Raw genomic sequence first — 27,838 nt, forward strand, 5'->3', positions numbered from 1 at the left:
AGATTTAAAAGGACTGGTGATCCAATATATTATTATAATAAGTCAAGTTATTTTATAAAAATCTTTCACTATCACTAAACAAATAACCTCCATAAATTACGCATATTGAATCAAATAAGCCACATTTATGCTGTACATTTCTGTGCTGCCCTCTTGTGTTACCTTTATAAGCTGACCCATGCATTGTCTTCAAGATGCGTAGGCCTACATCAAATTTCAGCAAATTTAGCAGGAGATAATCCGGGCATGCCATGCACACAGAACATTCATTTACTTTTAACAGCATACACAGAGCATACTACAATGTAGTAGGAGTTGTATGGTAGTATTCCGAACACAGCTTTTGTATTGATTTCAGTGTACTTTGGCAGATTCTGGTAAATAAAGTAGGTCATCCGGGTATTTTCATGCGTACAGAAAATTTGCACTCTATGCACAGCATACATACTGAATGCTGCAGAAATAGTAAGAGTAGTTTGATAGTATGGCATTTCGAACACAGCACAAACGTTGAGCGCTAACCCAACACGTGACGTCACGCGCGTTACGACAGCCGTGCGCGCGCACGCACATGAATCGTCAGCACACTCTGCTGGCAAGAGATTCTTGAGAGAAGATAACTGGTGAGTGTGACTTAAACACACTTTTTTTTTAGAGTCTGTAGAACCAAATAACATCCTGAATGCTTTTAGAGTTAAACGGTGAATGGCGGCTAGCTCACTTTCAATCCTCATTTGTATTTATGCTAAATCACATGAGCGAACTGAAGCCAATGCTAAGAGAATTAGCACTCCCGTTGTAAACCAATGGAGACCATTAGCATGAGCTAACAGCTAGTGTGTGCTAGAATGTTCCATCTCGGTTAATAACTGTTTTGACTTCGTGAACATATTTATGGGTTAGCACTAATTCTCCGCAATGGTTACACAACTGAAAGTCGTTAATTTGTAAAAGTCTATCGTAAGCTGCTATTTCGCGTTTAAATCTTGTGTAAGTTACTGAGCGTTTAGTGAAAGTATTAACTCCCGAACAGTAGAAACTGGAATAAATACATTGTAACATTCGAAATCTGTTCCAAATCATACTTTCCGAACAGAGGTTACTCTGACTTACGAACCATTATCATGCTGTTTTTCTATATTGTTGTCTTTGGTGATATTAACACACATCCCTGTCTCGTAGGTTTCCTTCACACATTTATTTGGTGAGGTTTAAGCCTCAAGACAGAATGGCAGAAACCAAGCATCTTGCATTCTCCATCATTCAGTTTCTCCATGATCAGCTGTCTTCTGGGAGTCTGTCATCAGATGCTCAAGAAAGCTTAGAAGGTAAAACCTCTGTGCTAGAATCAGTGCTGGACACTGTTATGCTTTTGGTTGGTAATTCCTAGTTTTTTTTTTTATTTGCCCTTTTATCTAGTTGCCATCCAGTGCCTGGAGACGGCATTTGGTGTCTCTGTAGAGGACCAGAGTCTAGCAGTCAGTCAGTCTCTGCCAGAGATATTTGCCTCTGCAATCAAACAGGTAAAAGCTGTTCAAGTGTGTCATCCAAACCAGGTGTTTTCAAACTGGGATCCGAGGACCACCAGGGGTTTGCAAGGGAGTTATAGGGGTCTGGATAAATGTTTAGAGAAAGTAGAATAAAAACACAAATAATTACAATTTTTATTAAAATAAAAAATACACTGCTGTTAAAGTACAGTAGTATAAATAGTTGAAACTAAAACATTTTTACAGTAATGGCTCTTTATGCATATCTGGTGGTAGATGGCATTTAAGAGATTGAAATCCCCAGATCTAATCCATGTCGTTTTAAAATGTTTATGCATAGCTTTGAATGGATTTCACCTAAGACATTGTTATATGTTGCAGACACCTCAAGTTAAGACCAATTCATCCAGTGGTTCACCTTCAGAGGAGCAGTTAGCAGAGGCAGAGCGTCTTAAAACAGACGGTAAGACCATCTGTCACACCTTTACCATTTCAGGATCCTTCCTATGGTCTTCTCACTCAAAGTGTTGCATGTTTGTATCTGCAGGTAACGATCAGATGAAGGTAGAGAACTTTAGTGCAGCTGTTGAGTTCTACTCTAAAGCCATCCAGCTTAATCCTCAAAATGCTGTCTACTATTGCAACAGGTATATGCACAGTTAATTAAATCCGAAAAAGAAAAGTGTAATGCTTTAGTATTTGCATTATCCACGAATGATTAGAAAAGTATGTTTATTTAATTTTTTATTATATTTCTTGGAGAATTGTTCTTATTTTTTGAAAAATAATATATTTAAAAAAAATAATTATCTTTAGAGCTGCAGCCTACAGCAAACTGGGGAACTATGCTGGAGCCGTTCAAGACTGTGAACGAGCCATTGGAATCGATCCAAACTACAGTAAAGCATATGGGCGGATGGGGTAATTATTGTTTTACTTTTCCCCCTAAAATGTTGAGCACAGATAAATTATTGGAGGCTAATTGCTTAAACTTTTTTTGCACTTCAGGGTTCCCACAGGTCTTGACTTCCCCTTTATCAAATTTAGAAAAGCAATAATCATGATACAGTCTAATATATTTCAAAAGGGTATGATTTAAGTAAATAAGTGTGTGCCCTGCACATTTCAAAGTCTAAATGCAGCCCATGCATTTATTTATATTCATCTCCTGTTGATACATAATGCAGTGTTTACCTTATGATGTTTATATTGTAATATGTTGTAGATGGTTGCAAAAATGCATGTGATATCTCTCATCTCTTTTAATGAACAGTTGGAAGTAGGAAAGCATTGATATTTCAAAATAAGATTCCTATTGTATTTCAGAGTTATTATGCATTGTGCATCATTATTTTAGTTAATCAGTAAACTGTATCTGACATTTAATTCAAAGCAACACTAAATCCTGACTGAATATGTGCTGCAGCCTGTTTAATTAAGCAAAAGATTATGAGATACATGATTCATGTTCTGAAAGGACATACTGTATTAATTTTGATTTGTGTAGGTTTTAAAAATCCTTAAATTTGTTTTTAAAAACCCTGCAGATACCCTCATTTAAAAATAAATCCGATATTAATGGATTTTGATGTCACATTTACTTCTTCATTTATGTTTTGCTTAAAAACAGCTTGCTCTTGCAAGTTTGAACAAATACTCAGAGGCTGTGAGCTACTACAAGAAAGCGCTGGAGCTGGACCCTGACAACGACACGTACAAAGCCAACCTGCAAATAGCAGAACAGAAGATGAAGGAGGGACAGCCCAGCCCAGTGAGTTCACAGAACTAACTGATAATAGTTTTCTTCTCTCTGTGGAAAACAGAGAGTTGTGCTAAAGCCATGTGTTGATCTTTGTTAGGTAGGGGGTTTGGGTGGAGTCGACCTGGCCGGTCTGCTGAGTAACCCTGGTTTCATGAACATGGTCAGTAGAAATACATCTGTATGTTCATCATTAATGCTTGCTTATTCTCATCACTAACTCACTGTCACTCTCTTTAGGCATCTAATTTAATGAACAACCCGCAAGTGCAGCAAATGTGAGTAGACAAATTTTAAGCACAGCATTTATTATACACGTAATATGCACACTATACATGAAGTGATGATGATGATTTCATATGATTTTGAAAACTTTAATATTGTCATATGGTGTAAACATCAAAAAGTGGGGCTTTGTTCAAAAAATATTTAAATTAATATTATTTAATAATTAGTGCTGTCAGTCGATAAAAAAAAGAAAAAAAAAAAGAAACGCATATTTTCTGAAATTAGTCACGATTAATCCCACCTAACATTAAAGTTTTTAAATATACTTTTATTTTGCAATAATTGCATATTCAATCTTCAAATTAATGTACAAACAACATAAAGATAGTATATTTTTAAATATTTGTTTAATGGCATCTTTTTTTATGACTGAAGGTCAGTATCAATGATACCAATACTGATTTCTCTATAACATTAGCCCCCCCCCCCCATATTTAACCATTGACTAAAGCCATTCAACATTACAGTATAATTGAGAGCTATCACTTTTAACATTTATTAGACTTTAAAAAAATAACTTCTAATTTAAGTGAACTTAAAACAATTTTCACATAAACCCATTATAATAAATGTCATATTTACCTGTGCTCTTCAGCAGAAATATACAGAAATTAAAATTGAAGTTATCAAACACTAAATTCTAAATTAAATATAGATGAATCCTTAAAGCTATAAAAGTTAGTTTTTACTATTTTTTTTTCTTTTTTTTTTCCCCCCCTTTGTCCTTAATTAATAGACATCACAGCAGCGTGATGCGGATCTGACATGCATCATATTTTCTCTGAACTCTTTTTACCTTTTCTGACACAGTTCAGGTCTTAAAGTCTCTATTAATGAGCTGACGAGTTAAATCGGGTGTGTAAGATGAGTGAGACAGTGCTGGGCTGCTCCAGGACAGTTTTGAAAAGCATTTCAGAGACATGTTCTTAAATGTGACTCATATAGAATAGATTACATGCATGCACAGTTTTAAGGCACCTTTAATCAACCTTTTTGGTAACTTCATGACTTAATTGACCATGACATTGCATGCACGTAGTTTATTTCGCGCTTTGATATGAAAGGATTCAGGCTACAGCATACACCGGTGCCTTTGTGCCTGCAGTTGAAGAGCACGCGCTGCGAGCACAGGACCGTATCCGCACTGGTTTGACTCACACCTGGCTCTGCGGGGGAAAAGGAGCATGCGCGTGTCCGAAACGTCTCCCGTTCTCAGTCGTTTTGCGACTGAATATATGCACTTCTTGTCAAGGAAAAAGGTCACAGAAGCAGCAGCAGTTAACATGCTAATTTTGACACCACTATTATTAATCAATTAATTATGTATTTAATAATTAAATTTAGTATTTAATTTAAAATTAAAAAATTGAGTTCTACAAACATTTAAATTGCACAGGTTTTATGTCAAGAAATGGCAATGGCCCTTCTAAACTATTTCGGCTGAATATTTTTGGTTGCTGAAATTAGCAATGCATCACTATTTCAGGGCAGTTGTACCAACTTGATGTAAGACTTTGTGTTCTTAGCAGAAATGTATATCAGCTGTTTCTGTGCCCATGTAGGATGTCAGGTATGATGTCTGGTGCTTACGGTCCTATGGGAGGAGCCACCTCACCAGGAGCAGGAGCAGCAGCAGGAGCTGGAGCAGGAAGTGCAGGTGCTGGTGCCAATGATCTCTCCAGCCTTATACAGGCGTAAGTTTTAACATCTCTATCCTGTGATTTCCATAGGTTTCATTCTACTTCCTAACAAGAAATTCTAAGTTATATTCAGTGGGGCTGAACTAGTGTTTTTCTGTCACAGTGGTCAGCAGTTTGCACAGCAAATGCAGCAGCAGAACCCTGAGCTTATAGAGCAGCTGAGGAGTCAAATACGCAGTCGACCTCCCAGTAGTGCTGGCAATGACGAACACTGACAACTCCCCCATGGTAATCTACTCAAATTCAAGTATTTTTGTGAAAAGACTGGAACATAGCTTTAATAGGTTTTAGACTTTAAGGCAAGGCACTACAGGCAAAAACAGTTTTCATGCACTGGTAAATTTTGAGATTTTGGGTTATTGGCTTTGAATAATGTGTTGTTTCAAACTAGTGGAAGGAAAACCTCCAAAATGCACTTTTAAGTGTATATTTTATTGCACGTTGTCTTTTTGCATCTGTAAAATTTAAATTACGATACATATCTTTATCGGAGTGTCTATTTACACTAAGTGCAAATAGCCCGCCTTGTTGTCAGAGGTTATTTACTCTAACTCCGTCCACCAATATGTGATTGGGCTAGTCAGTACTGCAAAAGATGGCTGTCAAACATCAGCTCCAGTGGTGTAGATGGTAAAGCGTGTATTGCAGTCTTTTTGACGCGATCGACCTGGGTTTGAACTTGCCTTTTGCCGAACTCCCTTTCAAATCGCATATCTCGTCGGAAAGACATTTATTTTCAAGAAAAATTAAGAAAATAGTCAAAAATTTTAAAGTAAAGTATTGTGTAGGGTTAGGGTAGGTGTGGGGAGGGTTTTATTGTCCCGATAAGGTGGCATCCATTTAATAATTTGAATTCAAATCATAATTTATACTTAAGACGTTATTTTTGCATACTGTTTTATAGTGTACTACAATACTGAGGTGCAGATAATTTCCACTATCTGCAATAAATATTATATATAAAATATTATTATAAATAGCCAAAAATCCTGCTATTTAAACATAATTAATAGAGTCTAAGTTAATAGAATCCATTGCTATTTGCACTTAGTGTAAATGTAAATAATACAAAATAAATATAACCTCACGTTATGTCAATCATGTTTACACACTGCCTCCAAAATATTCGTCCGTCATAAAATTTTTGGATTGGGTTCGATTTTTTTTTTCATCCTCACTGCTTGAAGACTCCATTTACTGCTGTTTTGCAACTTTTTTTCGCAACTGATTAATTAATATACATCGGATTTGGTGTGCAAGGTTTCTCTGCGTGACAAATTTTCAGGATTTCGAATACAAAAAAACGCAAAGAAAATTTGGGACTCTGTGTTTAGAGACCTTTAGTGAAAATAGCCGCTGCCTATCTTTATAGGCCGTTTTCTCAGAATTATTATTATTTATTTATTTTTTTGTTGAAAATCATCTCTTCAGTAGTGCTAACATTAACCAAACTTTAGAGTTTTATTCTAATCTATTAGGGCTGCACGATTATGACAAAAATCATAATTGTCAATTATTCCCTTGAAATTGTAATTGCGATTATTAATTACGATTATCACAATTTACATTAAATTATGTTTATATCATTGTTTGATGCAGCTGCATGTCATATTTTTATATGAAAATAATACTAAGTGCTTTACTATAGTATTAAGCCTCAAATGTCAACTATACATCGGATTGATTTCTTCTTTAAATTATAAAAAAGTAAAAATATGAATGGTATTATAATGTTATTCTAAAACTAAAATCAAAAAAATGGGAAAAACCCTTAAGATAACAATTTAGAAAGAAAAAAAAACGCATCTTAAGTATGCAGAATAACATAAGTGGACTTTGAACGATTAATTGCCGCTTTGAACGATTACGTAATTGTGGCATCAATAATTGTAATTGCGATTAGAAATTCGATTAATTGTGCAGCCCTATAATCTATATTCTAAAGGTGTTTACACAGTGGTTTGTTCATGTATCATTTGCTTTCAGATTTATGTTCTGGAAATGTATGCAAATTTGTTCATACTTAATTAGACAATGCCTCAGTTGCATATTTAAATTGCATTTTAGAAAACTTAAAAAAAAAAAGAAAGAAAGGTCTGTATGTTTATCTATAAGTTAATTTTTAAAAAATCTTATTCACCTGGTGTGTCTTGCCTTAAGATGTTCTATCCGCTTATTAAGTCTGACGTCACGTGTCACCGCTTCCTTGTCCAAATGCTCTATCAGATACCACAAGAAAACAACAAAACAGTGAGATATAATACTACCAAAAAATTATAATCCTAACCTTTAACTCCATAAAATTTCAGATAGCCAGACAAAGAAAATATAAATAAATAAAAATAAAAATTATTGTGTTTGGGATGCTGTGAGCATGGAGACTGTAGTGTACACCTTAAGTTTGAAAACATTTAGCTTAAATGTTTAATATGAATAAACAGTGCTCATAAACGGGTGCTGAGATGGTATCCTCAAGTGAAACTAATTGAGGCTTGGACCCGGAAACAGCGCTTCTTACGTCACCACTTAACAACCGAAATGTTTTTTTTTTTTATGTTTGTGGTTGAGCTTTACAAATGTTGAGAAAACAGCTTCTTTTAAACAGAATATCTGTTCACATTACTTCTCTCATTTTGTGCAGAGTTTCATTCTCGACCTGGTGGACCTTTGGAAGATGGGCTACTTTTTTAGTTTTTAAGATATACCTTGTACCTCCAACTCTAGGGAAAAGACTGAATTTATTCATCTATAAAAAAGTTCCCACTGCCCCACATTGCCCTGCCAGTTGGAAGAGGTCATCAGGGCACATGTACACATCATAATTGGGCACTGGACTCCAGCAAATGTTTATCAATGAAATATCACATTGGGTTAACTCTATACACCCAAGTAATAATCCATGTTACTGGACCGTGATTAATGAAGCACTGCTACATGGACATAATGCAGATTTGCTGTAACACCTCAGTGATTCAAATGACAAGTCTCTGTCTGAACTGAAAGGGGTTGACAAGGAACATGTGCAAACTCAACATTGACAATTAAATGTCAGATTTCAAATATGACTTTGTGTTTTTGCAGCTGAAGTTTCATGTTTCCCAACCACTTATTGCTTGCAACCAGTGAGATTTGTCAGAAAGTATATGCTAACTCAAATAGAATATTCTACAAACCTGCAATGTTGAAATATGTTCATCTGCTTACCTGTACATACATAGTTAATATTTTAACCGAATTTGGCCTTTTCATATCACTGTCTTCATCTAATAAGCCACTTATGGTAAACTTTTCTTAAAATGGTTTGCTAGGAGAGGAAAATGCATAATGTGAATACTTTGAGCATTGCTTTTTAAATTCTTGCCATCTGCATACTTGTATATCTAGTTTGCAACATTAATAAGGTGCACACTGAGTTTTGTCTTTTAATGTTACTTTTAATGTGTTGAGCCACGTTAAGTTTTTGCTTTGAAACTCTTCTATGGAAGGAAAATGCTTAATATGAAACGGCACATTGTTTTCATGTTCTTGGCCCCTCTTAGAAAGGCAAATAATATCCACGTAGCTTGAAGGTGAATATAATATTTTAGTAATATAAACATTAGCTATTGTTAATGTTGAAAGTGTAATTGATCATTTAAATTGATGTTTTTAAAAGGAAAAACATGGGGGGCAGCAATGTTTGCATATGAGACGTGAAAAAAGCGGCATATACGTTACACCCTCAGATGTCTACTCTTTGTTGAATGTATTAATGTATTAAATGTAGAGGAGAGAAACTTAACCTGAAGTATCGATCTCATCAGACTAGTATCGATCCAAAACGTTACCAACGTTGGTATTGATATTAGGATCGATCCGCCCAGCCCTTGAACAGGCGTTGCAGCTTTCAGCAGCAAGAAGTGTCGGCACAAACACGGGTATAACGCTTCATTTCATGCATAAGTACATGAATTATTATCTGCTTACGCTTCACTGTTTGATGAAGCATCAGAAGCATGCAGTGTCCGTTAGCTTAGCATATGAGTGTAGAGCTGCAGCCATTGACTCCAGTTTGAATAGAAATTCGTGAAACAATAGGTTTGCACGTCTTAATATAAACTGTTTTTAATGTTAACGTTAAAAAAATACATGTACAATATAAAGGCTCATTTCTACTCTGACAGCTAGCAGCTCAAAGTTATCATGCTAATCTGTACACCGACCTTACAAATATTAAAACGCCTCAGAAATTGGTTGTCAGATGTGAATTTATTTACCCTACATGCCTGACAACAGTTGTAGCACTTAATCTGATTTGAAGTTGCTTAAATTAGGATGTTTCTCATATATTAATCACGATAATAATGAAACACTTTGGACTGACGTTTCTAAAACATTCTTCAGGGATGCTGTCCATGACCTGATCACTCGGACTGAAGAAAAGTGCCTTTGGCTTTAGTATTTTTTATTTTTTCAGATACACATGCTTTGCTGAAGTGGGATCACAGCCCATCTCCTAAGTATGGAGATAGCTGTAGCCAAAATCCTTTGCCTGCTGGGGGTGTTTGCCCTGATGTTAGGGGGCATCCTTATTCCTGTGCGGATGATGCACGCGGAGTATGATAAAATCACGAGGTACAGAAGAGTGGTTGCTTTAAGCAACTGTTTTGGAGGAGGTGTATTCCTGGCCACCTGCTTCAATGCTTCTTTCAGTTAGAGCAAAGGTATGTCATCAAGCACGGTTTTGGTCTTTAAAGAAAAGGTTCACTCAAAAATAACATTATTTATCACTGTCAGGTTGTTCCAAAGCCACATTTGAATCTGAACTTGCTTCATGACTGTTAAAAAGTATGTTAAATATAATATGGATGTGGGTGGTATGAATGAAATTTGAATGTAGCACATCCGCCATGCTGTTTACACATCTTGCAAACTTAGGTTTGTGAGACTTAGGTTGATTAACTTGATTATCCATACATTATTTTTTAGAGATATCATATGAAAATGTGAGTATCACTCGATCATCATTGTATTGCACTGTATTATGTTTTGCCCCACATTAAAAACTACAGTGCTTTAACTGTAAAACTGAGAATTTAAAAACCGTCTTATTAATACACATTATCGAGCGATATTGATATTTATGTGCATTTAATGCAAGTAGTCTGTTGTTATAAAGATCTTGTTGTTTTACACTACAAACTGTCAGGATTTCCTACTCGTATAATATTAGCATCTGCGTCAAACTGCATTTTCTCCTCTAAATAATATTGAAGTGTTTTTTCCTACTTGAGTATGGCATTCATATTTTCACTATATCATATACTATTTTGTATTATACTTCAGTATTTTTTATTTATTTACTGTTCTATTTATAAATAGATCTTTTTAACTATTATTTTATTATTAGTTTCTATAAAATAGAAAATAATTAGATTCTGACTTCTTACCTTTTTGCTTTCAGGTTGACAGTGTTCTGGAAACGTTAAAACCCACCAATCACTACCCTCTGGCAGAGACGATGATGATGATTGGGTTTTTCCTCACAGTATTTGTGGAACAGGCCGTGCTTACTTTCCGCAAGGAGAAGCCCTCGTTTATCGACCTGGAGACGTTTAATGCTGGTGTCTCGGCAGCGGGGAGTGACTCTGAGAATGATGCTCCATTCATCGCTCCCGCCCGAGGTTCCAGAGACCACCAGTACCATTCCCATCACCACGGACACTTCCACCCTACAGAGCTGACACATGCTGGGCCGTTGAGATTAGCTAGCCTGGTGCTAGCGCTGTCCGCTCACTCTGTCTTTGAGGGTCTCGCTTTGGGCCTTCAGAAAGAGGGGGCTGAACTCGGAACGCTCTTCATTGGGGTGGCCATCCACGAGACGCTGGCAGCCTTGGCTCTGGGGGCATCTCCACGGGATGCCGGTAAACTGGCCGTAACAGTGAGCCTAATGATTCCTCTGGGCATCGGGATTGGAATGGGTATTCAGACGGTCCAGCACCTGGCGGAAAGTATTTTATCTGTAGTGCTCCAGGGCCTGGCAGCCAGCACGTTCCTCTTCGTCACGTTCTTTGAGATCCTCTCTCGAGAGCTGGAGGATAAGCACGACAGGCTACTGAAGGTGCTGTTTCTTGCACTGGGCTACAGTGTACTAGCAGGGCTCATCTTCACCACATTGTAAAAGGGGTTCAAAATGTAACATTTTATAAAACTGTGTACTGCTCTTCTAGAGCACTATCTGTCAAACATTATAACCAATGGTTTCTGTAAATCTACTGTATAACTTTTCATATTTTATAGAGCTTATGTTTTCAAACTTTTTGACGCCAATGACCACAAAATATGAAGATTATATGTTATTTATATTATTTATATTTACAAAAACAGCTGTAATGACCTCTCTCTCTCACTATATATATCATATATGATCATTAACGTGTGATTAATATATTAAGTGTCATATTGTACAGACAAAATGTTTCCAAAAATTAAATAACTAACTTTAATGCTGTCATTGTACTATGCCAAAAATTACAATTTTTACTTTGTATCTAATTTGATATTTAATATAAAATTAAAATCTAAAATTTTAAATCTATTTTTTAATCCCTTACTGTTTAAAACAGCTGCAACTAGAAATAAACTAGAAATAAAGATGAATTTCATCTTATAAATAATTAGGAAATCATAATATCATATTTGGTAAATAAATAAATACATAAAAAATAGTGTGTTAAAGGGGAGAGTTCACCCAAAAATGAAAGTTACCCTATGAATTACTCACCCTCAAACCATCCTAAGGTGTATATGTGGAGTATTGTTTATGATGGATGGATGCACTTTATTTTGGTTCAAAAGTTTGACCACTATTCACTGCCATTATAAAGCTTGGAAGGGCCATGACAATTTTTAATATAACTCTGATTGTATTCACCTGAAAGAAAAGAAAGTCATCTACACCCAGGATGGCTTGATGGTGAGTAAATCACAGGGTGATTTTCATTTTTGGGTGAATTGTCCCTTTAATTAACATCTTACATGAAATTTTTTTTATCACATTTTCTGCGAACCACTTGCAGGCCCCTGGACCCCATTTGGAAAATAGCCTTTAATGTTATGATTTTGACTTCTACCCTTTTATGTCTGACTCAAATCTTCTGATGAATTTCAGGTTAAGAGACAGTGTGTAGCCAGTAGTTCCACTCCTATCATTATTTGTACTCGTACTTTATGTAAATATCATACATAGTCAATATTTACCAATATTACAATGACTGTTTTGAAGGATTTGCTTGTAGATACTATTAGCTGAATGCGCATGTAGGATGTGAAGGTTAAACATTTTAGTGAGAACATTGTGTTGCAGTTCCAGTTTTAGATTCACATTACATGTAATGTAGTTAAATGCTCAGAATTCAGTCGAACTGCTAGTTGTTTCAGTTACTTGAGAAGTTTCACTGGGGGAAAATAGTCCTGATCAGAGACAGTTTTGGTTGTGAGCTGACAGACAGATGGTGTTTTGAAGCAGAACAGGGAATTTTTTAGGTGAATGTATTTGAGCAAGCTGGTTTTGGTGGTTCACTATTTGATCTGCTGTTATATTATAGTTTTATGCTTAATTCAGATTGTCCATTGTTACTTTAAAGCTATATTTGATCTATTTTGTCATGATTTTGGCTGCTAGCCTCATTTTGAGTGTGATGAATATTTTGCCTTATAAATAAGTAAAAGAAGAGAAATGCAGAATTTATAAATCCCACTTACAAGCTTATGTGTCGCCTTATGAAAATGGCATATATTGATATTCCCCAGAGTGAGCCTCAGGAAATTAAAACTTAATATTGAATTGCTTGTATTTGAACAATCTTTTTTGTATTCCTGCATTTTTGTGTCTTTTACAGCTTTATGTACCTTTATGGTTATATTGTTTCAAGCCTATCCGGGAGATTCTTAGTCTTTTTTTTGTTTAAGTATTTCTGGGCAGTTTCAACAAATTAAGCTGAAGATGAAGAAAAGTAGCTAATAGCTATAGTCTTAAATGATCTAAAAGACACTTTATAGCAACCTGTGTATGTTGCATTCTAACCCGATCTCATGAAAGTGCGTATAAATAGTACACCAAATAAAAACGAAAACTTGTGGTACTGAAATGCAAAAATGGACTTTGGCGTGTATATGCTACATGATGGGTATGTTTATGTTTGTGGGGTAGATACGTATCAAACAACTATATTTGTGTTGTTTTACTTTTTTTTTTTTTCAATTTATTTTTAATCATTTACCGTTTGATTATTTTATTATTCTGTTTAATTATTTATAATAATCATATATTCTTAATATATGATATTCATATATTATTTCACTTTACTGTTTAATCTGTTTTGTCGTGTTTTCTTTGCAAACAGGTTAAAGATAAGAAAAGGTCTTCGTTTAAGGTCGATCGTTTAATGTCTCTGGACATTGTTGTGAAGCAGTCATTTTCCATTGATATTGCTTGTGGTAATAACACTGGTTGGACTGAGCATCAAAATGAATGTAACTAAGATTATTCTGTATTATTTTACCATCGCTACATCATCTGCTTTCTGCTCCCCCTTGTTTCCTGGGCCTGCTGAGAGAAGACTGTTAATACAGCTTTGGGTAGTGAAACACTGATTTTGGGCACTGGACAAAACCTACTATCAGCAGGTTTTGGTATACCAGATATTTTCAGACAGGATCTGGCATCTGGGGTTAGATCCAATATTCCTGATGTGGAGACTGGATCTAAGATCTATCTGTCAATCTATAGTAGTAGTAGTAGTAGTAGTAGTAATGGATTTAATGTAATTATTGATCGGCTTTAATTTTTAATTTAATAAAGTGATTCTCCTGGTAATCTGATTTTGGATTCTCTTATTTACTGTCTGAATAGTTACAGCCTAGTTGGAAGTGTTCCAGATCACCATGTAATCAGTCTTCTCCTTGATCCTGGAGTGTGCCACAATCTGACTCGCACAGGTCCTGACCCATCAGACCCATTAGCACTGTCTGATTACACACCATTATCACGTGAAACTGCTTTTTGTCATGTCAGTATTATGGCTGGATTGGATTACTGTTAAATCCAAGGTTTCATTAACTAGCTTTCTGTGTCCAGAAAACCTGGCCTTGTTTACAACGGTTCAATGCAAGATTTTACACATGGCAAAGACAGCTAACCTGATATACTGTGGATATTTCATTGATATTACATATTAAATAACAAAATCGGGAACGGAATTGTAAGATTTAAAAGGATAATTATGAGAATAAAGTAAGAATTGCAAGATATAAACTGAGAATTCTGAGGAACAAAGTCAGGATTATGAAATAAACTCAGAATTGCTAAAAAAAAAAACGCTAGCAAAGGTCATGGGTTCAGTTCCCAGGGAATGCATGAACTAAAAAAAATGCGTACTTTGAATGCAGTGTGAAAGTCAAAGAGTCTGTAAAATGCAGGCTGTATCAAGAATACTGAACTTAACTGAATACGATTAATGTACTTATTGTCCAAAAAAAATCATTTAATTGAGCCTGTGCATAAAGGACAGTCGTAAAGAGATCATGTGAAGGCACGTGCTGATTATCCTTGTGGCTTTAGAGACAGAGATCTATTACCTGTCCTCACTATGGATTAGGTTCGCGAACAGCACAATGCACTACTATCTTACCCTTTGCTACGGAACACAAAAAGTGAGGGTTATCTGACATCCCTTCATGCCAAAAATCCAGAAGTATGGCACAGAGCCTCTGTCAACAGGGAAGTGTTAGATTTTATTACTGCATCCTAATCCTCTTACCCTCATTATTTCTCCCAACCGTGGTCTTGAGATGCTGGATGGATGCATGAAGGCTTAATCCCTCTTTAGAAGAGGTTACGCTTTGCCCTCCTGCGTTACTCACAGCGTCTCACCCATGGAGGAGCTACTGATACCCACAGATGCTGAGGAGGCACCTCCCGAGCCTGCCGTCTTCTTCTCTCCGGCGGGACCTGCTAAAACCCCGCTGGAGAGAATGAAGGACTTCATGGCAAGCACGTTCTCGGTCGGTGTCAGAGAGTATGTGAAGGACTACATGAGGCAAAACGGGCTGCTGACGCTCTCGGTTCTAGCCGTGATCACAGGATGCGTTCTGGGCTTCATGCTGAGGGGTCTAGACCTCTCCACACAGGTAAGGCTAATTAAACTGGGATTTTAGAGAAATAAATGACTCTGGACATGTCAATGAAAATGCACAGAAAGAAGAAATTAAGCAAACATGTACAAGTTGTAATTGTTGTAAAGTTGTTAGTGATGCATCTTCATGGATGCACCTCAAACATCCACATAATGCATAGTTTTCTACATTTTATTATTGTTTTTTTTATCAAAAGGGGACAGAAAACGTGTCATCAAAGTGCGACCCATGCTGTGTGAAAAGAAAGTGTCACTTCTTTCAATAATGTTTACTATTATGATTTCAAAGATAAAACTGAGAACAATATTGTTGGTTTTTGTTGTGATGAAATGAGGCGTGTAAGTTTGAATGTTAGGAAGTGCTTAAGGACATCTGTGCTCAGTGATCTAATCCCAGACAGACAGCAGGTAAACCGAGACAAATTCAGGTTGACGTGAGAGACTGTCTCACCGCGCTTGACGCTTGACGCCTGACCCTGCTGAACAGCAAATGACAACAGTTCGGGGAATTAGCTTAGATGGGCTTCTCTCAGAAAGCAAATTCATCCTACCCAGTTACATTATAGTCGCAAGCATCAGTAGGCTACTATTACCTATACTTTAATACAGGCTAATCATAATTTTAATAGCATATGCTTTTAAGAACAAATATTAAATTCTGGCAAGAGGAGAAGTGTGCTCTTTATATTAGGGATTCACTGATGTATCGGCCGATAATCAGTATCGGTTGATAAAATCATTATCTAGTAAAGCATTAATGCAATCTCACTTAAAAAAGCGCAGGTTCTATTTGACCCTATGAATCACTCGTACCTCACGCCAGGTTTACCGTGGTTTTTAGCCTTCACCAAAGGTTATTTGTTCTCCTCCCATTCAGTAATCACAGGTTGGTTGGTGCTTTGTTACTTCTGATAAGAAACGAATCAAGTCTAAGGCTAAGTTCAAACAATACATGCCATTTTGACACTCTTAAATGTAGCCCCTTCAAGTAATAGCCTGAAATAAACATGAACGAACATCAGAAGGTATGTTGGAAAAAACAGTACAACTCGCTGAAATGTGTCAGCTCTCGTGTAATCAGTCGATCAGTGTTTCCACAGCAGAAAGACATCATTAAAACAGCTTTTGATAAATGTCACTTGACATTGCATTTATCTTGCATGTGTTATCCAGTGTTCACAGTTGGTTATTAGTTATAAAAATACTAGAGATGGGTTTATGTAAAAATCATATGTGAAACGGAGTTTGAGTGTGATTATTATATCTGAAAATTAATAGCAGTTGAGTAGAATAGTTTGGGCTCTGATGTTAGTTTAATTTTAACCTCTAATTTTATATTAATGTAACCAAATGAAAGGTATTTTTGTTCCTTAAGAAAACCATACTATCTGTATTGGCATCAGAATTCTGAATAATTGGCTCGGTATTGGTAGAGAAATTACTGGATGTGTGTGAGTGTGTGTGACAGTAAAAGCCATAAAATTGTAAAATGTTATTACAATTTAAAATCCTTCAGAAATCATGCTGATTTGACAATATTTATAAATTTTTACAATATTACTGCTTTTTTACTGTTTTACATTTGATTAAATAAGTGTAACATAGAGTTATTTCAGCAACATTAAAATTTGTAACCATTCCAAACTAAATATGACAAAATGTAACACGTGGTAGAACTAGATGACGTTTAATGCCTGTTACCATATTCTAAACATTAGCTCTTTTTGTTGTTGATGTTTTTACTACACTATGTGAAATTTTGAAATTGTGCAAAATTGTCTGAAAAGCTCTTTTTGTGTTTTTTTTTTTTTTCTTTTTTCTCTGTGTAACCAGGCAAAAATCTATTTCTCCTTCCCTGGTGAGCTGCTCATGCGGATACTTAAAATGTTGATTCTTCCCCTAATTACCTCCAGGTGAAGATTTGACTCATTCTCATCTTCATGTTTTATTAAAACAAAAAGCATTTATCCTACATAAAGAGTGTATGAAGATATCAACTCTTACTGTCTGCCTGTAGTTTAATGTCTGGACTGTCATCTATGGAGTCGAAGGCCTGCTGCAGGATGGGGGTGCTAACGGTCACTTACTACCTTTGGACCACGTTCATCGCAGTAGTGGTTGGCATTGTACTCGTTCTCATCATCAAACCTGGCTATGGGACACACATGGAGAGCAGCAGACTGGGAGGTGGACAAGTCATAACATCTGCAGATGCCCTGCTGGATCTGGTCAGGTATGACTGTCTAAAAACATTGTAGCAACAGCACCCTTGTAGTTCCTGAACTAATATTCATATCAGCCAAGCAGATTTTAGGAGTAGACCTAGATATGGGGTTAAATGCACCTTCTCAACCTTTTTCCATCAGATTTTAAGGGTCATTTATGGTTCAATTGTTTCAGGACTGCTGATCCAGGAATATGTAGCCTACTATTTGGAAAATAAATGGAAAAGTTCACCCAAACATGACAGTTCTATTCTCAAATTCTCACCTTTATGACTTTTTTTTTTCTGTGACACAGAAAGAGATTGTTTTTCCATGCAATTACAAAGCATGGGGACCAGAGCATTCAGGCTTCAAAAATTTAACAAAAAAGCACAAATGTATCCTAAAAGGTGTTTTAATGATTTGTGCATAGTATATATTCTTTCTGAAGCCATTTGATGGCTTTGTGTGAGGAACCCAATCAAATTCACCCTAGTTTTCTTTAGCATGTTCATGATTTGTGACTGTGAATTGTTTTTGAGTTAGATCTTTTCAGTTAATCAGTTGATCCGGTTCACAAAATCAGTCTTAATGAACTTCAACAGTATGTTCTTCACACAAGCTACTGTATTGCTTCAGAAGAATATATTATGAGTTTGTGGTACATAAAACAAAAATCACATTTGACACAATTTACACAGAAGAAAAACATGCTGAATGGTATGAGGTTGAGCAAATGTTTATAGTATTTTAATTTTTAGGTGAACTTCCCTTCCTTAATATCAGCCTTTTACTATTAAAAACAATAAACTTTTCAGTTAAATTTCTCCTCATTTTAATTGACATGTTCATAAAAGATAAGAAATGTGTCTCATTGACACTATAACTGACATATATTGGAATAGTTGTCCATGTCTGGGGATTTTAAGCCATCCCATACAGTGCAATCCTATTAAAGCAGTGATTAGGGTATTTTTAGTAATCTGCACAAAGCGCCAAGTAAGAAGTGCAGGACCCTCCCACTCCCCTCTGCCCATAAACACAGAGTCTTGTGCAGCTATATTTGAGAATAGCTAACCTTAAGTGTTCAAATCTGCAGGGTGTACGTCACATCATATAAACTATAAATGTGGTGTACTATATATTCATAAAGACACAATTAATATACTTCATTTCCATCCTCAGGAATATGATCCCCTCCAATCTCATTGAAGCCACATTTCAGCAGGTGAGTAAACAGACACCTTAAGATGACAGCTGTTAAGTGAGCTTAAAAATTTAATGCTTTTGTACAATGAGCATGAATAATACTAAAGTCCCTTCCAAGGCAAGTCAGTTCACTCGGCAGCCATATATGGAATGTTTAATTCTGTTGTTGATTTGAAGTATATGTTATTTAAATGAATGCTATCTATCTACACACAAATATTTAACTGTTCTCATAGTGGACCTGATTACTCTTTTGCGGTACTTCATGGGAGTGGGTGGGGCTAAAGAACACTTTTGGTGGGGTTTGCTCCCTGTTTTGGCGCTCTTTGGTTACATTTTGGCGCTCTTTGCTCACAGCTGTAGTTTTTCACCACAAATTCAGCTATTAGATATGATTATTTTAAAAATAAGTTAATGTGAATGAATGGCTTCAACAAAAGTATATGTAATCGATTAATAGCCTCAGAGCTTCCAACAGGTCTGTCCTTAAAGATTTACCAGTTGTAGTTAAAAATCAATTTCTCTGTAGAGTTTTTACTTTCGGAACCCAACTGATGCAACTCTTTTACACTGCACTTTCTCCCTTTCATTATAATATGGGTAAACTATTTTGTGGATAAATATATGCATCCTCAGACGATCCCTCAAATCATGAAGCTTATTGTGGACTTTCACCTGGTGGATGATAAAATCCATTAGATTTGCACCGTAGGATCAGTATATCATAGAGATTTGGGCTTTATGGACTTGGGCCTGTGTGCATCCGCATAACAATTATAATTCCCTTCATAACCACCTAGAATACTTACAACATTGGTTGTAACAACAAGGTTTGTACAAGCAAAGAAAACGTAAAACCTACTATATTTTGTTGTTTCAGTACAAGACAGACATTATTCCAATCATGAAAACACCAGTAAGCACAGGACGCCCAAATTTTGTCTACCTGATGCCTGATGAAGACAATCCAAAGGGTCGGACGGTGCAGTTGGAACTAACGCCACCTCCAGAATTCGAGTACAAGACCCGTCCAGACAGCAGTCCTCAGATGAACGTACTCGGCATTGTTATTTTCTCAGCCACGATGGGTAAAACATCTGCCTTCACCTAATGAAGCATCTCCACTAAGTGATATCACGTTCAAATGTGGAACTATAATGAAGGGCTTTTCATTTTAGGTCTCTTGCTTGGTAAAATGGGCGAACGGGGAGCTCCTCTGGTGAATGTTTGCCAGTGCATCAATGAGTGTGTGATGAAGATTATTAATGCGGCTGTATGGTAAGAGAGAAAGCACTCATTCATACTCAGACATCTGGCAATCAAAACAATCATACAGTTGAGGGTTTTTAAAGGAGCAGTTCCATACAAAGACTGTTTGTTGTTGAAATTAAGATCAGGAAGTTGTTTTTACACAATACTTGGCCAGGATTGGCCATTGAGAAGCTTGAGGGCTCAGATACCATTAGCTGAGGATCTGAGTGAAAGTTTCCAGCATGCAGCAGGCACGTGCATAACGGCTGCCAGCGTGAAGGTGTGTTAAAGCCACACTGTCGTTCGGCACATGCAGGGATTATGGATCACCTGCGCTTAAGAGCTGTCTCACACTTCTCCATGATGCTGGCTAGTATGGGGCTGTCACACACTTCACAAAATATTAAGGCCTAATTTGAAGATTTATCCCATTTAAATTGCATACAATTTCCATCTATTTGGATAACACATATAAACAGATGACAATTTTATATGCAACGTAAAGCTTTTTTAGGCCTAAATATTCAGGGCACACAATTTCTATATTTGACTTTAAATCATTGACTGATTTCAAAATGGACCCTATTTACTCCCTTAACACATATACTTTCTCTTAATGTGAACAATTAAACACTGCATGTTATTCAAAGAACAAAATGTTTTGTAATAAAAACTAAATAATAATAATAATAATAAATCTGTTTTAATTAATACCTTTTTGTTTTTCCAATTCTCAGTGGACAAAAAGTACCCTCTTGCATTTTTTGGATTTTCTCTACTCAAAATGTATCACATTAAAGAAGTTAAATGGGTTGAGTTGTCATGTTGCGTTTAATAGTTAGTCATAGTTCATCCAAAAATTTAAATTCTTAAAAAGTTTAGTAAACTTAAACGTTAGTAAATAATGACAATGTGGCAAATTTTTCTTGTTGACTGTTGAAGATAAAGTCATCACATTTTGAGAATCATATGAGTAATTCCGACCAGCTTCTCTGTATTTTTCAACAGGTATTTTCCCTTTGGGATCATCTTCCTAGTGGCTGGCAAAATCCTGGACATGAGTGATCCCTCCACACTTGGGAAGAAGCTGGGCTGGTATGGGATGACGGTCATGGCAGGCCTGTTTGTGCACGGCCTCATCTTGCTTCCATTCTTCTATTTCATTCTGACATGGAAAAATCCTTTCACATACATCAGAGGGCTTCTGCAAGCCATGGTCATCGCTCTCGCCACATCATCCAGGTATGAAGAACTAGGCCCCTATGAAAGCAGTTTTATTTTTATTTTTTCTCAAGTTCCGTGTTCTTTTTTTCCCCAAATGTAATTATTTATATTTTTTTTTAATTTTTCTGGAAACCTTTTTTTTTTCAGTTTTAATTTTTCTATACTCTGTTTTTAATGGTTATTATATATATATATATATATATATATATATATATATATATATATATATATATATATATGTGTGTGTGTGTGTGTGTGTGTGTGTGTGTGTGTGTGTGTGTGAGTGTGTATGTATACAGGTCCTTCTTAAAAAATTAGCATATTGTGAAAAAGTTCATTATTTTCCATAATGTAATGATAAAAATTAAACTTTCATATATTTTAGATTCATTGTACACCAACTGAAATATTTCAGGTCTTTTATTGTTTTAATACTGATGATTTTGGCATACAGCTCATGAAAACCCAAAATTCCTATCTCAAAAAATTAGCATATTTCATCCTACCAATAAAAGAAAAGTGTTTTTAATACAAAAAAAGTCAACCTTCAAATAATTATGTTCAGTTATGCACTCAATACTTGGTCGGGAATCCTTTTGCAGAAATGACTGCTTCAATGTGGCGTGGCATGGAGGCAATCAGCCTGTGGCACTGCTGAGGTGTTATGGAGGCCCAGGATGTTTCGATAGCAGCCTTAAGTTCATCCAGAGTGTTGGGTCTTGCGTCTCTCAACTTTCTCTTCACAATATCCCACAGATTCTCTATGGGGTTCAGGTCAGGAGAGTTGGCAGGCCAATTGAGCACAGTAATACCATGGTCAGTAAACCATTTACCAGTGGTTTTGGCACTGTGAGCAGGTGCCAGGTCGTGCTGAAAAACGAAATCTTCATCTCCATAAAGCTTTTCAGCAGATGGAAGCATGAAGTGCTCCAAAATCTCCTGATAGCTAGCTGCATTGACCCTGCCCTTGATAAAACACAGTGGACCAACACCAGCAGCTGACATGGCACCCCAGACCATCACTGACTGTGGGTACTTGACACTGGACTTCAGGCATTTTGGCATTTCCTTCTCCCCAGTCTTCCTCCAGACTCTGGCACCTTGATTTCCGAATGACATGCAAAATTTGCTTTCATCCGAAAAAAAAAGTACTTTGGACCACTGAGCAACAGTCCAGTGCTGCTTCTCTGTAGCCCAGGTCAGGCGCTTCTGCCGCTGTTTCTGGTTCAAAAGCACATGCCTGTGCACGGTGGCTCTGGATGTTTCTACTCCAGACTCAGTCCACTGCTTCCGCAGGTCCCCCAAGGTCTGGAATCGGTCCTTCTCCACAATCTTCCTCAGGGTCCGGTCACCTCTTCTTGTTGTGCAGCGTTTTTTGCCACACTTTTTCCTTCCCACAGACTTTCCACTGAGGTGCCTTGATACAGCACTCTGGGAACAGCCTATTCGTTCAGAAATTTCTTTCTGTGTCTTACCCTCTCGCTTGAGGGTGTCAGTGATGGCCTTCTGGACAGCAGTCAGGTCGGCAGTCTTACCCATGATTGCGGTTTTGAGTAATGAACCAGGCTGTGAGTTTTTAAAAGCCTCAGGAATCTTTTGCAGGTGTTTAGAGTTAATTAGTTGATTCAGATGATTAGGTTAATAGCTCGTTTAGAGAACCTTTTCATGATATGCTAATTTTTTGAGATAGGGATTTTGGGTTTTCATGAGCTGTATGCCAAAATCATCAGTATTAAAACAATAAAAGACCTGAAATATTTCAGTTGGTGTGCAATGAATCTAAAATATATGAAAGTTTAATTTTTTATCATTACATTATGGAAAATAATGAACTTTTTCACAATATGCTAATTTTTTGAGAAGGACCTGTATGTATATATTTTAATCCAAAAGCATGTCTAATTAATCATGAAATTTACACAATTTAAAGGCAATTTATTAAAAGTTAAAAAAATGAAATGTTTTATTTTTCTTCTCAAATTCAGTTTTATTTTACCAAACTCTGTGTTGTCCATTTCTTTTCTGGATTCAATTTTACTGATTTCATTAAATTGTAATAATCAAAAGCATTTTCAATTAACTGATTTGATAAAAAAAATATATATATATTAATGTAGTATTATTTTATTTATAATTTTTTTCAGAAATACTGTGTATTTACATTTTTCTGCAAGGTAAATTCTGGTAAATATTTTTGTGATTAATGACAAAATATTTATTTTAGGGTGGAGTGACCCTTTAAGTAATTTCTGTCACAGTTTCTTCAAGTTAACCCCAACTTTTATTTTGACGGGTTGCTGTGAAGACCTAAGTTTCTGTTTGTAGTGACAATGTTTTTCTTAAATGAAATGGTAAAATGCTCCTGAAGTGGTCTAGAGATCATGTTCATGTGTTCATATCCTCATATATTGAGGCAGCAGAGGCTGGAAACACTGCGAGCGTCACATGCACTTCAGTATATGTGTAGAAAATTAAACGAAATGCTTTTGCGCCATTCACACAGAGACACGCAGAACATGCAGGATTCATATTTATATAGTCTTTTTGTGGCTTAATATTCACAGACACTAGTCTTGATTTCAAAGACCACATTTTGATTTGTGTGCTGACCTACTTTTGATTTATCCATCCAAAATGTAGCAAATTCCGAGACATTCCGCATTATATAGTAAATTATGTTTTCATGACTGGATTCTGCGATGGCTTGTCCTAACCCCATTAAAAATTAAGTAGAAACATGCGTTGACCTCCTGACCTTGTAAACGAGAGATATTCTCTCTTTTTCACAGTTCAGCAACGCTGCCCATTACAATGAAATGTTTGCTGGAGAACTGCCGAGTGGACAGGCAGATTGCCAGGTTTGTGCTGCCAGTGGGAGCCACCATTAACATGGATGGAACGGCGCTGTATGAAGCAGTCGCTGCTATTTTCATTGCCCAGGTCAATGAGTACGAACTGGATTTCGGACAGTTGGTCACCATAAGGTACTTGCAAATAGCCAAAGATGTAACCAAATATAGTCAGGTTTAGTGGTTGACTGAAATATCGAGACTTTTACTTTGACAGTGCGGAGAACGCTTGCACCTGTGTGCACAGAAGTCCTGTTCCCCATCTTCATTAGTTTCTGTTTAACATTTTTGTCTTATTAATTATTACACAGAACTTTTAAACAATGTTTGTAAAGGGTATACAAAAAGTAATAGCATTTGCTTTTCTATAAATAGTAACAGAAAGACAAATGTTATAATACTTTCTCATCCATAGGCAGCATTCAACAGATTAAACAAGTCTTTGAATATCTAACAAACGTTTAATTTCACTAACCTTGTAAACTTTGTCAAATTCAGTTCAGAGATCCTCTGAAATTTGGATTTGTAGACTGCATAAAAACGTTACTGTGTTTAACGGTCTGTCTCTGTGACTTTACATCCTTACATTCAGCACTTTATCCAGTTTGCCACTTTAATATTTGTGTCACATTCATGGTGTTCTTTATGTAAAATCAAACTGTGAATATTTGTAATAAATATTATTCCCATTGTGCACAAATTTACTAGATTACTGAGTGCACTGTTGGTTACAGAATACTTCCTTTATATTAATATTTTTAACAATTTATTTGTGAAAAATGCTATAACAATTACAGAATCAAGAAGTTGGCATCTATATTTTACAGATTTTTAAAAAAATGTTTTTCATATTTAATACTTACAGTAAATATGTCATTTCAGCAAATGTTATGCATGCATTTTTAACCATCTTTAAATTAAATAATGTGATATCATAATAGAAACTAGATCAACTCATAGCATGATCAGATCTATCAGGAATCGATAAAATCATAATAATCTTACTGTTCTGATTTCCTGCAGTATAACGGCGACCGCTGCCAGCATAGGTGCCGCTGGAATCCCTCAGGCAGGCCTTGTAACCATGGTGATAGTGCTGACATCTGTCGGATTGCCAGCGGATGACATCACGCTGATTGTGGCCATTGATTGGATCTTGTAAGTTGAGATAACTGCCATTTTTATCTGCTGGAAAAGAAAAAAACACATGTAATCAGCTGTAATCAATGGATCATCTAAATTAATAAATAGTAAATGCTAAAAAGAGTAAATACTAAAACAATGCATGAGGGAAATAGTGAGTCTTGTACTCCTTCTGGTACATAGAGATCGCTTTCGAACAATGATCAACGTGCTGGGAGATGCTCTGGCAGCTGGAATCATTGGACACTTGTGTCAAAAAGACTTCCCACCTGACAGAGCGGTAAGCTAACATCTGTTTTCTCTTCTGTTTATAGTATTTGGGTCAATGACATGACACTCATTTTTTTTCTCTTCTGTGTCTATGAATTGATTTAAAAATACATTCAAAACAAAGTTCATACGTATAAGCTTTCTGTAGCTTAAACAGTAGAGCACGGTTCTCACAACGCCAAGATCATAGGTTGGATTCCCAGGGCTCAAATGTAAATCTAATAACTTGCTGAGAATGTTTGTAATGATGTATGCTTTTAATTTCTGAATTTATATTTATTTTGATATTTTTAAGGGACATAAAGTGAAAATATCTGTCCTGATATCATAATAATGAAAAAAAGAATCTTGCACTTCCTGAAAAAATGAAATAAAAAATCGACTTATTTAGTGGAAAACTATTTGAACAAAACTGGAGCACAAAAGCAGTCATAAGTAGCACTGGTATATGTGAAGCAATAGCCAAAAAGACATTGTAAGACATTGCATAATATTTTTTTATTATGCCAAAGATCATTAGGATATTACATAAAGATCACATTCCATGAAGATATTTTGTAAATTTCCTACCATAAATTTTTGATTAGTATTATGCTTTGCTAAAAACTTAATTTAAAGGCGATTTTCTCAATATTTAGATTTTTTTTTGCACCCTTTGATTCCAGATTTTTAAAAAGTTAAAGAAATCTCAGCCATATTGTCCTATCCTAACAAACCATACATCAATAGAAAACTTCAGCTTTCAGATTATATATATATATATATATATATATATATATATATATATATATATATATATATATATGTAAAGCACATAAACAGTGCATAAAGAACAGTAAATGACTCCAGATTCCTATAATATTAGATCAAGACAGCACAAAATTTTCACGTTGCCCCTAAAATCTTAATGAATTATTTCTAATGCTTATTAAAAAAATAAATCTTAACCTTGAAAATACCCCCACCTCCCCTCCCAAAACCAACATGAACACCGAATAAATTGTAATAATTTTAAACTAGAAATTTTAAAGTTAAAGGCCTTTTTAGAATCATTGTTGAAACTTTAGTTCATATTTAAACACCACAAGTTTAACAGTGCTATATGCCAACCCCCCCCCCCTTTTTTTTTTTGTCAGGCGAAAGCAAATGGAGCTGCACAGGACAACCAGACGGCTCAAAACATGGAGAATGTGCCTTTAACTGAAGTACCGCTGCTGGCCGGGAAGGACTGTATATTCGAGGTGGTTGGGGACACAGTTATTGAACGACCCACAGTCTACTACAATATATGTCAGGTCTGAGTCACCAGACGATTGCCTTACATCCACGAACCTCCTTTCTACCACTGTGCCATAAAGAAGTACTGAACGGACACTTTTTCTGGTTCTTCTGTTTCTAAAATGGACTAATATTGGCTGTTTTGTACAGCCGAATACATTTAGGCAGCGGTCCTTTCCCTATCCAAGGGAAATGCTTCTACTTACAAGGACAGGCCAAAAATAAGTTGTTTTTTCCCCTCTGCTTTTGTCGCCTCTGGTGCTGGAGGTACAGCAGTTATTGCATGCTGGCATGCATTCAGGAATTTTGCCATTCAGGTTCAGGCTGATGTTACGGTAAAAACATGATCAAGATTTGCAGTGACATCATTCAACAACTTCCTAAAGGTAATGGGGAAGGAACCTGAGTGATGTTAAAATGCACAGTCAAAAGCCAATTATCTGGCATCACGTGCAACCAAATGGGTGACTGATTTGCAAATATTTCTTGTGTTTTTTTTACATCTGCATTATTGTATTTTTGTGTAATGAACTTGCAACGTTCGTAATAAAAATAAAAAATACAAACATGGTTGTAATCTGTTTTCGCGGTGATGTTATCAGAAACGCCATGAAAGTGAGGACAGATGGTTAACATCGGATTTGGTTTCAGAGAAAACTAGATTAGAAATTAGATAGAGCTGCTTGCTTCAGGTTTAAGAGCTCAGGATGATCAGCCCAAAGAACATTAATGACAAATTAGCCATTCGGAGGTTATGACCAACGAAACTAATTCAGTGGTGACAAAACAGACACATGACCATGTTCCAAACACAGCTGACCCAATTATTAAAGCCTTTACACTTAATTGCCTTTAACTTTCAACATACTTTTTGTATGATTTTTTTTTTTCACAGTATTTCAGGGCTTCTGCAGTTTTTAAAGGTAAGTTTAAGACTTTTAAAGACCTTTTTAAGACCAAGTAAAAAAAATGAATGGTAATATAAAACATATGGTCTG

The 27,838-nt window shown here is 36.0% G+C and overlaps 3 protein-coding genes and 1 long non-coding RNA gene across 4 annotated transcripts; 3 read left to right on the plus strand and 1 right to left on the minus strand.

The window, feature by feature from the left end:
• The first annotated feature begins 476 nt into the window (after window positions 1-476).
• LOC109080148 (small glutamine-rich tetratricopeptide repeat-containing protein alpha-like) lies at window positions 477-8,302 on the plus strand. The gene is made up of 12 exons (XM_019095245.2): window positions 477-623; window positions 1,183-1,328; window positions 1,420-1,523; window positions 1,872-1,953; window positions 2,038-2,137; window positions 2,307-2,411; window positions 3,120-3,261; window positions 3,350-3,412; window positions 3,490-3,527; window positions 5,100-5,231; window positions 5,341-5,465; window positions 7,879-8,302. The coding sequence occupies exons 2-11, from the start codon at window positions 1,229-1,231 to the stop codon at window positions 5,450-5,452; spliced, it is 978 nt and encodes a 325-aa protein (XP_018950790.1). The 5' UTR covers window positions 477-623; window positions 1,183-1,228; the 3' UTR covers window positions 5,453-5,465; window positions 7,879-8,302.
• A 1,468-nt stretch (window positions 8,303-9,770) lies between these two features.
• LOC109080133 (zinc transporter ZIP3) lies at window positions 9,771-12,160 on the plus strand. Its single transcript, XM_042734481.1, has 2 exons — window positions 9,771-9,940; window positions 10,681-12,160. Exons 1-2 carry the CDS (start codon window positions 9,917-9,919, stop codon window positions 11,395-11,397), a joined length of 741 nt encoding a protein of 246 aa, XP_042590415.1. The 5' UTR covers window positions 9,771-9,916; the 3' UTR covers window positions 11,398-12,160.
• Window positions 12,160-27,048, plus strand: slc1a8a (solute carrier family 1 member 8a). Its single transcript, XM_042734475.1, has 11 exons — window positions 12,160-15,407; window positions 17,246-17,325; window positions 17,430-17,645; window positions 18,802-18,844; window positions 19,706-19,913; window positions 20,004-20,103; window positions 21,085-21,318; window positions 24,090-24,284; window positions 25,173-25,307; window positions 25,476-25,572; window positions 26,699-27,048. The coding sequence occupies exons 1-11, from the start codon at window positions 15,153-15,155 to the stop codon at window positions 26,861-26,863; spliced, it is 1,728 nt and encodes a 575-aa protein (XP_042590409.1). The 5' UTR covers window positions 12,160-15,152; the 3' UTR covers window positions 26,864-27,048.
• On the minus strand, window positions 21,201-27,184 carry LOC122138933. Its single transcript, XR_006155919.1, has 3 exons — window positions 27,047-27,184; window positions 25,155-25,337; window positions 21,201-21,336 (listed from the first exon to the last, which is right to left on the minus strand). It is a non-coding gene; the product is annotated as an uncharacterized LOC122138933 (long non-coding RNA).
• Window positions 27,185-27,838: the final 654 nt, after the last annotated feature.

This window comes from Cyprinus carpio, chromosome B11 (genome assembly GCF_018340385.1).
Source record: "Cyprinus carpio isolate SPL01 chromosome B11, ASM1834038v1, whole genome shotgun sequence".
In the NCBI taxonomy this organism is placed as follows: Eukaryota; Metazoa; Chordata; class Actinopteri; order Cypriniformes; family Cyprinidae; genus Cyprinus; species Cyprinus carpio.

Coding starts and splice junctions, on each gene's coding strand:
- LOC109080148 (XM_019095245.2), top strand. CDS start 1,229: ATGGCAGAAACCAAGCATCTTGCATTCTCCATCATTCAGTTTCTCCAT. Junction 1,524..1,871: donor TTGCCTCTGCAATCAAACAG/GTAAAAGCTGTT, acceptor TATATGTTGCAG/ACACCTCAAGTTAAGACCAA. Junction 2,412..3,119: donor AAAGCATATGGGCGGATGGG/GTAATTATTGTT, acceptor TGCTTAAAAACA/GCTTGCTCTTGCAAGTTTGA.
- LOC109080133 (XM_042734481.1), top strand. CDS start 9,917: ATGCTTCTTTCAGTTAGAGCAAAG. Junction 9,941..10,680: donor TTCTTTCAGTTAGAGCAAAG/GTATGTCATCAA, acceptor TTTTGCTTTCAG/GTTGACAGTGTTCTGGAAAC.
- slc1a8a (XM_042734475.1), top strand. CDS start 15,153: ATGGAGGAGCTACTGATACCCACAGATGCTGAGGAGGCACCTCCCGAG. Junction 17,646..18,801: donor GCCCTGCTGGATCTGGTCAG/GTATGACTGTCT, acceptor TTCCATCCTCAG/GAATATGATCCCCTCCAATC. Junction 24,285..25,172: donor GGACAGTTGGTCACCATAAG/GTACTTGCAAAT, acceptor GATTTCCTGCAG/TATAACGGCGACCGCTGCCA.